The sequence below is a fragment of the Austrofundulus limnaeus genome, unplaced genomic scaffold, assembly GCF_001266775.1.
Source record: "Austrofundulus limnaeus strain Quisiro unplaced genomic scaffold, Austrofundulus_limnaeus-1.0 Scaffold120, whole genome shotgun sequence".
NCBI classification, from domain to species: Eukaryota; Metazoa; Chordata; class Actinopteri; order Cyprinodontiformes; family Rivulidae; genus Austrofundulus; species Austrofundulus limnaeus.
In genome coordinates, this window is record NW_013952522.1 from 1146891 (window position 1) to 1157358 (window position 10468).

The 10468-nt window shown below is 39.4% G+C and overlaps 1 protein-coding gene across 2 annotated transcripts in view; it reads right to left on the minus strand.

Moving 5' to 3' along the window:
- The window catches only part of atad5a (ATPase family AAA domain containing 5a), a gene marked incomplete at its 5' end in the record, with an annotated part of 17204 nt that extends 6882 nt beyond the window's left edge, over positions 1 to 10322 (minus strand). The window contains 19 exon segments of one of the 2 annotated variants that reach the window (XM_014014948.1): positions 837 to 970; positions 1080 to 1248; positions 1332 to 1396; positions 1480 to 1689; positions 1772 to 1939; positions 2879 to 3050; positions 3133 to 3269; positions 3333 to 3415; positions 3529 to 3622; positions 3930 to 4247; positions 4960 to 5110; positions 5262 to 5410; positions 5517 to 5777; positions 5856 to 5997; positions 6335 to 6490; positions 6578 to 6656; positions 6749 to 8505; positions 9292 to 9354; positions 9831 to 10322. In XM_014014948.1, coding sequence (XP_013870402.1) covers positions 837 to 970; positions 1080 to 1248; positions 1332 to 1396; positions 1480 to 1689; positions 1772 to 1939; positions 2879 to 3050; positions 3133 to 3269; positions 3333 to 3415; positions 3529 to 3622; positions 3930 to 4247; positions 4960 to 5110; positions 5262 to 5410; positions 5517 to 5777; positions 5856 to 5997; positions 6335 to 6490; positions 6578 to 6656; positions 6749 to 8505; positions 9292 to 9342 — 4296 coding nt within the window. 2 annotated transcript variants of the gene reach the window in all.
- Between the last annotated feature and the right edge of the window lie 146 nt (positions 10323 to 10468).

The window sequence follows — 10468 nt, forward strand, 5'->3', positions numbered from 1 at the left end:
ATTAATCGATGAATCGAAAAATTAGTCAATGATTAAAATAATCGTTAGTTGCAGCCCTACTTCTAACCACTGAAAATAATATTTTCCTACATTTTAATGCATGTTTCCCTCTTCTCTGGGAGGTAAACATGAGCATCTAAAGGGTTTAATGTTCCTGACTGAAGGATGGTTTTTGACCATTTCTCCAGTACAGACAGCCTGGTGAGGACCCACTGTTCCTTATGGGGACAAAAGCTCGGTCCACATCGCCGGGTGAATAAAGTTTAGGCTAGGTTTAGGGTCTGATAGGCTATAGAAAATATTATTAAATGAATGAAAGTTAATGCAAAGTCCCCATGAGGATAGAAGAACAAACGTGTGTGTGTGTGGGACAGTGAGGAGACAGGGCAGAGCGCTGCGGGACGAGGAAACTAGTTGCGTTTTTAGTTTGAGTTGAGGATGGAGCAGCTCCTGTTGTCATTTTTGTTTCGTTAAACACAGATGGTGCATTTAAGTTTCCTGTTATTTTTGGGAGCTACAGGTAAAGTCTCAAAGATCTTGATGAGTTAATTTCGGGTCTGTTGCTACCTCGCTCARAGGTACAGAGGCGGGGGAGTTTCAGCCCCCACCCTTTATCAGACTGAGGTGGTCAGGTTTATACGGTACAGTGCAAACGCCCACATTATTACACATCGCTGGAATWTATTGTAYGTGKGAATTTCCTGCATTATAAAAACTAGATTTGCGRGGATGGATCATAATTTGCGCAATCCTGCAGTAAATTTCAGGCCCTGGGACCGYATCATAAAATAAATCAAAACATAAAACCGTTGTTAGGTGCTAGATGAATATTTTACCCTGAGCAGCTCCCAAATGTCTCGATCAGGATCAACATTCAGCAGGCCCAGTTTGCTCTCAGTGCAGCCGGTGTCACAGGGAGGTAAGATGGACGAGCTGTCAGCTGCTCCTTCAGGCTCTGCCTTCAAATCAGCTTTTAAAACAAAGAGTAGAAARCAACCTTTGTTTGTATACAGAACATCGTGTTCTTTCTATTCATTAAAAAAAAAAAACTGAGAAGATTTTTTGTCTTATTTTCCTACCATTCCATCCAGTGTGCGGCCTTGTTGAGCTCCGACTCCAGAACTGCAGCTGCAGTAAACTCTGCCTGATGTCACAACCGTTGAGTCTAAGCAGAGAGCCGACGTCTGCCGGGTTCGTCCTGACGTCTTCAGCCAAACACAGCAGCTGCAGGTAGCTGCTCACGCTCAGCTGCAGCAGGAACAGAAAACAGTTAGAATGTAACAAACACACTTTAAGATTAACTATGTGATTACATCATGAACTTCACTTACAAGTGAAGGAGTTTTGAAATGAATCTCTTCTAAGCTTCCATCAAACATGGCACTGAAAGCAGGATCTGAAACAAGTCAGAGCATAAATATAYAACTAATACAGGCCAAACAGAGGGACTTTTGCTGCTTCCTGTCCACTCATWCTAACCACTGGTAGTGAGGATGACGGGCCTCTTTGTGGTGCTCATGAAGGTCTTGATGGCAGCGAGAAAGCCYGAGTCATCTTCAAAAATAACGTCCACTTCTTCAAACAGGATAAGTGACGTAGCCGTCTTGTTCAGCTCCTTGCTCGTCTTCTCTTTAGTGTTGCTGCTTTGATCACCATTCTCATTTCCTTTTATGGATTTCTTCGAAGAAGCTACAAGACATTTTTAAAGCAGTGAGGAAAYAACTGTTCACTTATTGAAGAAGTGAATGAATGACAGATTACGAGTATCTACCTTTCTCCTCTTTTTTTGTAGTTTTAGGTGGTTCTTTGTTGGTGGGTTGAGCCAGTTTAAAGAACTTAGCTAAAGAGGTTGGMGCCAGACCTCCTTTTTTAGCACTCCTCGGCGACTGGGGAGTTTTCCTGGGAGAGGAGACCACCTTACGAGGGGAGTTAACCTTTCCTAAAAGATTAAGAAGGCAACCATTAGACTAGCAGATATTGAGAGGATACATTTTTCTTCTGTACGTTTTTTGGCATCGAACTCATTCCACARTTTTTGTGCTCTTTGAACAATTCATGTGACAAAATGTTCAGCTCCTTCAGGACATTTCTGCCATTTCTTTCTCAAAATAAATCTTCCTGTAACGTTTAACCGTTTGCTCTGGTTCTGCTTTTTAACTTCTTTGTTCTCAATTCAGCTTCCTTTGTCTTTTTTTTTTTTTGGCTAATTTTAGCTTTTTTTCCTGCTTTTTCAGCTATCATTACACTCCTTTTATCTATTCTTCTGCTGATTTCAACCGTTATGTTTTTTTCCCCTCTCACTTCTTTCAGCTGATTTCTGATAATTCCAGCTGTCTTCTGCCTTTTACCCTACTATTTGCTMTTTTCAGCAAATTTTAGATTTATGTCAGTTAAATTCATAAATTTGTGGTCATTTCAGCTTCTCAATTCAGGAAACATGCYCTTCCTGCTGCTTTTTAAGCCYTTTTCARTTAATTTTAGCTGTTTTAGCTATTTTACAACAAATTGCAACTTTTTGTACTCCTCTAGTTTTTCTGCAAATGTACTCATTTTTTCTCTCCTTTCACCATCTGTCTGCTAATTTCAGCTTGTTTCGGCCATTTTTAGCTTCTTTTGCCAATTTTAGCTACTTTTACTTGACTTGGCTTTAACAACTTTTAGCAAAAATCTTTCAACATTAAACATTCACACTGCATTTTTGCAGGAAATGCAAATTCTTTAGTTATATGTGTATTATTAATGGCACAATTTATTTATTTTTCATTTATTTCATTCATAAAATCAATCTTAGTACAGTGATGAAAACAAAGTAAATCATGAACGAAAAGGGTGCAGATTAAAGAAAAAAAAATCGTATAATCTGTGCATTAATACATACTTGGAGAAACTCCAGGTTTAGCAGAGCTGCTGTTTGCTCCATAGCTGTTAAAATAGGTGGGTTTGTAGGCATTGACCCCCTGACTGTCCACCTGGTGGGACTGAGTAGCTTCCTTCAGCTGAGAGAGTATTAGACGACCACTTCGCTGCGATGAGGCATTCACCTCAAATACCTTGAAAGTAAAAAAATAAAAAGTTTATTGTTATTTGTCAAGTATAAGTTTTGTTTATCCTGTTAAAATGGGATGTTTGGACCTTGAAGCCGAGCTCTTGAGCACAAGCATAGACCGCAGCGGTTTTTCCAACTCCAGTGGGTCCTGTGATGAGGACTGTGTTACACAGCATGTCCTCCGTGTCCTGACAGTCATTGTCTCCACAGTCCCAGTCTGAGTCTGAACACACAAAACCAGATCAGTAAAAACAAACTGAGGAAAAGATAAACAAACATTTCTCACCACTGCTGCCTTCTTCTGGTTTCTTCTCCTTCTGATTTTTTCTCTCTTCTCTGTCTGTGCGAAGTTTCCACTCCTTCAGCCAGCTGGAAGAAAAAGGAATTAATGATATACGCCACAACTTTCCCCTTTCAGCACAAATATCTGCATTAAAAATTAAAAATATGAATGCAACTGAGCTGCAGGTTCATTTCCTCACCTGTGAAGCCTCTTCACTGCAGCTGTGTTGTCTATGATGTCACTGGAGAGCTGAGGCTGATATTTGTCTGTCCATAACAAATCCTCTTTCACACCTGAAAAACATSATTTCAAGATATAAACCCAGTGAGATTAATAATAATTATGTTTTTATGCCACTTGACAGCAGCGGAAAATAAAACGTAATTATTTGATCAGAAACTGCAGATTTATATTACACATTTCTGAATTATTATTTGTTGTATTTAAAAAACTATCAAAAACAGCTTCAACAGAGTGCAAATGATCGCACACCTCACTATAAATATGCAAAAGAAAATTAACTGTTTTATTATATTAAAAGCACCTGAGCACTCATATTAATCAGCACTAACATGAGTTTATTTATTATTTAAGCCGAACCTTTCTTTCTGATGTCCTCCTCCAAAGTCGGGTCATCCAGCACAATAACAGAATCCTCTTCAGACGAGACAGGAGCAGGTTYGGGTTTCTCCTTCATCCCCTCCTCCTCCTTCTCTTTCACCCTCGATCTTCGTCTCCCTCTTTTCGGTGGCTCCTGTTCAGCCTTGGAGGCGTTCTCTGCTGAATGGTTTGTTTTATCCTTTTTAGCCATCTTCATCATACCTTCCCTCTGATCTTCACTCCTCTTCCTCTTCCTTCCAGCAGATTCAGCCGGATGTGGGGTGCAGGTCTTGTCTTTGGTCACAGCTTCTGGCTCGACTGTATAAAAGCAACATGTTTAGGATTAACTTGGCTCTGTATTATTTTAATTTCTTTATAAAAATAATAATAATTTATCACAACAAACCTAAAGGTGAGCTGTGGGGATAAAATAACAAATACGTCTAACTTCAAACTATACACTCATTTTTTTAAGGGGCAATATCATGTAAAATCAACTTTTTTGAGTTTTATATCATGTTATAATGTTACACTCTCATTAAAAACATGCTCAAAGCCTTGCTCTGATTCATTCATGCATGTGTGAGAAATCCTGCAGCGTTTTTAGGAAGCCATGCTGAGGAGCAAAACGACAGGTGGGGACCAGAAACGCCCCTGGGACGTGCCGAACTTCCTCATGGCAATTTATAAAAAGATTACTACTGGTAAGTTCAATTTTTGGGGGAAAGTATGATACTTTGTTGTATCGAAGATATTACGAGATTCCTGATGTTATTTTTATTGTTTAAAATATGAAGATTGTTCAAGTTGAAGTTGTTTGTTTGAAGTTGATTTTAATTAGGGGCAGATATAAGATTTTTTTTCCTTCTTTCTGCACTGTTTTCATTCAGTAGCTGATTTACTTTTTTAATGGACTTTTTGTTGTTATTATGAATGAAAAAAAAAAACAAACAAACATGCAGGAACCAGACAGTTTCCAAACACTCACGTCTAGATTTCTCAACACCCATCAGAGTTTTTAGATACTAACCAGAAGCTGTGAACTGTTGCTGATRCTCGGCACGTCTCTTCAGGAAGCGAGCGAAGATTGTCTGTGCGGGGAAGTGAGAGTTTGACGTTTTGAACTCCTCCATCAGAAGCTGGCGAATACTTTCAGAGAATTTAGGCCTCCAACCCGATCCCTGGAAAAAAACACAATACATCTCTGCTCAGAGAACTTAAAAACTCATTAATATCAAAACATTAATTCCTAACAGCTTTTTTTTTTTGACCCTGAACAATTAAAACACAAGAATAAAAAAAAAAGAAATGAGCATATTAAAAGTCTTATACCTTTGCATAGACTTTCCTGCAGGCTGGTACTGTCTTCACACAGAGGGAGTCACTAACAAAAGGAAGTCGGTTCAAAGTTCGGCTCCAAATCTCTTTCAGATGTTTCAGTGAGGACGACTCGGGCCACAGCAGAGTCCAAAGAGGACAATCTGTCAAAATAYACACAGAATGAAGTTTTCTCTAGATCCTGACCCTAATATACCTAAAACTTTATCAGTACAGTAAAGCTTTATAAATGTTGAAGGCGAAGCCTACCCTCTGGTGGTTGTGTTGTGTGTGTGACAGCCTGGAAGGAGGAAGAGGAGACGGAGTACGCCTCTTTGGTGGCAGCGGTCTTTGCCATCTGTTTTTTAAAGGACTCGGGCAAACCGCTCCTCAAGAACTCCCTGCGTGCCCTGAACTGCTCGTCATCCTGGGAGTTTTCAGATCCCTCGTGGCTGCTCTCATCGAAGATGGAAATCACAGCGGACGCCCTCTGAGAGGACTTCTCCTGACTCAGCGAGGCCGCTTTGGAGCCTGGTGCAAAAACAACGACCGTTAGATTAGATTATTTTAAAAKGATGAGTAAGGAGATGGTAGAGAAGAAAAGACAACCTGGGACAGTTTTGGTTTCTTTGCCAGCTGGATTGGCTTTACCCAGGACKTCATTCAGACTTCGTAAAGGTTTCTGAGTTTTACTCTTTTCTGGTGCGACATGAGAAGTGGAGGTCAGGTCCTCCACACAGATAACAGAATCCTGAAAAAAAGAAAGACAGGGCATCATCCCTGAAGTCATATTAGAGAAAACAAAACATGCTTTTATTTTTTGTTGTCATATCGACACTCGATGAAGTCAGTGCTCTTTGATTTATCACCATACAGGACTTTACTTTTAACTTTATTTCATCAAATGTCAAATATGCACAAAAAATGCAGTCTGGATTAAAATAAGCATAAATAATGATTTGTACATTGCAATCAAAAAGTTTACATTCCATTTTTTTAATGACTATGTAACAAATGATCACTTACAAATGCTACACTACCTGCCTTCCATGTTCATATTAATAAGTCAAATTCCTGGRCCTCACTACCTCGTCTTCACTGTAGCTCCTCTTGACGGAGGTCTTGACTCGTGACGACCTCCTTAACGTTTCTTTCTCCACACAAGTCTTCTTGCTTTGCTGAATCATTTTGGCTTTTTCCACCAGCTTCTTTGCCTGYTTCCTTTTTTTGGACTCATTTATCGTCTAACAAAAATAAACCATAAAGATTTTACTATCGCAGAACTGATTTTATGTTTGTAGATTTAAAAACAATAAAACCATTACACTTACTTTAGTTGTCAAAGCAGTTTTGTCACTTCCACTTTCAGCCTTAGATGTGGATTTTTTATGAACTCTACTGAATTTAATCCTTTATGGACACAACACAACAAGGAAAGTTTAAAACGTTACATATATGCACTGTGATGTATAGATTTAGCAGAGTGGAGATTGAAGAATTACCTGATTGGACTTCCTTTGGCGTTAGGTGAGTACATCATCTGTGCTACGAAGATGCCATGTTTGGACCTGCGTRTCTTTGGAGTGGACAGTTTTAGAGGACTGTCCTCAGGTAAAACGGCAGTCTCCACCTCCTTCGACTCATTTTGTCTCCTGGTTTTTCGGACAGGAGWTGCTGTGGTGGTTTCAGGTGTTTGACTGAGAACAGCTTCTCGCCTGGACCTCCTCAGRGCTGGGACTGAAGGACTCGAGGCGACGAGAGGACTGTCCTTTTTGTCGTCTCCAGCGATTGTCACCGTTCCTTCCACAGCTGTACCAGCAGGTGATGAAACAACTGCCTCTTTTTCATCTTTAACTTTGTTTTTTCCTCTTTTAGGTTTCTTCTCAGTTTCCTTGTTCTGAGAGGCCTGGGCACCGGGAGAAGCAATCACATCATCTTCGGTCGTTTTGTCTGCAGCCTCCACGGTCTTCTCTTCACCTTGCTTTTGTTTGCCTTGGTTTTTCACAGCTCTGGTTTTGGACCCGTCCAGGCTGGGCTGTTTGAAGGCAGCCATGAACTGCTTCCTCTCCGCTTCGCTGCACCTCGGCGTGGATTCGCTCTCGATCACGGCCAACTCCAGATCCTCCTCTTGAAGAACTACGTTGGATTTTTGCTTCACGCTTGGAGAAGTTGGACTTTGGTGTTCGTACTTTACGTGAGGCGATGAGACAACCTCTGCAGGGCTGCTGGATCCTTTTTTCTTGGTAAAAATGGAAGCTACTTTCCCCACAGCCCTAACGGCTTCCTGTTTGGATGCATGAACCTCAGCCTGGAAGGTGACAGTTCGAGGTGAGACCTGAACATATGGGACCATTGGACTTACACTGTCTGTATGTTTGGGGACATCTAACTGCTCAGGGTTCGATTCCTCTGCTTCTGTTGTGTTTTTACCAACATCGTATTTGGCCTTGACATCTTTTATGTCCTCTTCCATCTCTTTCTGACTCCGCACAAAATCCTCAAAGGAGATTGTCACCGTGCTGCTGTTTAGCTGAGAGGCCTCATCCACGTTGACCTCACACAGTGACCGCTCTGCTTCGTTCTCCTCTGGTTCGCAACACTTTGTCTCTTTTTGTCGTCTCTTTTTRGCATTTCGTGCAGCAGTTTTAACCTGTTTTATTTTATTTTTTGAGGCAACAGTTGGAGATAACTCAGTAGCGTTTGGCACTATCTCCTGTTTGACATTGTTTTCAGATCTAGAGCCTCCGTCTGAAGGTGATTCTCCTTCATTCTGCTCATCACTGACAGATTTAGCATCAGTGAGGTCTGATATATCCGATTCAGAAGAAACGAGTCTAAACTTTGATAACTGAGCTGCTGTATCGCTGCTTAGAGTCCTGCTGACTGCATCGGCTCTGGAGTTTTTGTTTTCATGCGTTTCTTCAACAATCATGCAGCTCGACTCATCAATCACACTGACAGCTTCACTCACAAGTTTTTTAGCAGCTTTAGTCTTTTTTCGTTTCTCAGGCAGCCGTTTCCCCGTTTCAGAGCTGGTTTGTTTTTCTGCAGGCGGAGATTTTGAACAGTTTTCTTTAGATTTTTGCGGTGGACTTGACTTTTCTTGAGAAGGTGGAGTCTTCCTGCTGAAGTAGTTCATGATGTTGTTGGAGCGAGGAGGAGAGAAGGGTTTCTGCACAGGTTTCGGCACGGGAGAGAAATAATTTGTGATTGTTTTGACAACGGAGCTGCCACCATCTTTGCGACATTTCTTACAAGGCTGTTAAAAGACAAATAAATGTTAATCGAACATGAGAATTTAGAGGAAAGGGGGACTTTTACATTCATGTATTTTAAATATGCATTTTAGAAATTATAGTTTCATGACTTCATGGATTCTCATGTTTAAATTTTGAGATACAATTTATGAGCTTAATGGGATCAACTGTTTATTCTGAGTTGAATTTAAAGAACATTTTTGCTTTGAGCAAAGTAAAGAAGTAGCATCTTCTAACAACATGAAAATATAATAAATCTACCAGATTTGAAGTAAAACTTTGGGATAGAGGTGCAAATTAAACTACTCATTATTGTTCAGTACCATGAAATGGGACTGACCATAAAATGTCTTCCAGCTCATTGGTTTGTTTGATTATAAAATATTTTATGAACCAGTAGAGATTTTAATGAATGTAATCATTATTTGTACATTTACAACTTAATGACTTTTATAGTCAAAAACAGTTCAGTTAAATGACTTTGGTTACTGCAAAGATTTCTTGAACTCAGACAGTTTTGCAGATACTGAACTAATATTTAATTTGGTAGTAGCTGAGAATTGTCTGCAATACATACTCACTAACAAATATAATAAAACTGTGGCATGAAAGGCAGTGGGAGTGTGCACTTCTTCAAGAAACTATATTTGATGCAAATAATTAACATGAAGGGAAGCAAACAATCTCACRATTTGTTGCATGCTCCAAATCATCAACAAAGTGTTGTTTTGTCACAGATCTGATAGAAAAGCTGATAATGATTTTACACTTAATGAAGATATTTTTACCTGTGTGTCAAAGTCCTCGATGACAGAAGCCATAGCCACAACACCAGCCATAATTTAAGAAACCTGAAGTAGAAGAAAATGTATTAAAGCATAAATGCATAAATGCATAAATCACAGCACAGACCAAAGATATTTCCACATTTAATACGATTCTTTTCCTTGAAGATCAGAGGTTAATAAAAACCCATTAAATTAATATTATATATATCTGTGATGACAGTAAACAACTGAACCATGTGTGATCATTGTCTGTCATTTATTTTGTATTTATCTAAATGCATGTATTATATCATGTATATCAATACCAAGTCAATTTTTTCAGCATATTTTAAACAAGCTGATCAGCATGTTTTATTAAAACCGTCCCCTGTAACTAAACAATACAGAACTGCCAAACAGTAAAGTTAAAATGGCATCATTAAAATGTGTTAATTACAGCGGGTTTGGACAACAGAGGGCTTGTGTGTAAACTGACATTAAATCTGGGCTCAGACACTTTATTTTGTGCTAAATTACGGAGAACAAATGAAAAGACTCACCGAAGAGTGTAATAACTTCAGGCTGTGGTCCTTTAGGTTGTTATTCAGCCCTGACTGACTAAAAACAGTGAATATATTAACTGTTGARTCCGACAGCTGTTTGTTTTCATGAAGTTTTGCAGTGAAACAACAAGCTAACGCAGAATGACAGCGACTCCGAGGACTTTATAAATTAGGACACATAATATTTGAACGAAAAACGAAGAAACCTCACAAAGACATTTTTAGGAGCTGCTCGGTGTTTATATGTTTCTTTGACATTTTGTTTCCTCTTCGAAAACGCGCCATTCTGCTAGTGAGCGAAAAGCGCCAAATACACACGACCTTTGACCGACACAAAGCCACCAATCAGAGGACTGAAAAACGACTGCGTCATTTCAGACCACAACAAAGATGGCGCCTGGCGTCGTGTTTAAAAGAGAAATTAAAATCGACAGCACCCTCTAGGGGTAGAGAAGTTCACTGATTCTGAAGACTTGCATGATTTTAGACAGAAACTTGTTCTCTCGATTAGTTTCACTTTACAGGCATGTTTGGGTCTAACAACAGCTCAGTAAATTCAAGTTAAATAATGGCTAAAGCACCAAATATATATATTGATATTTTTATATAAAACTAACTATCAATAACTTTTATAC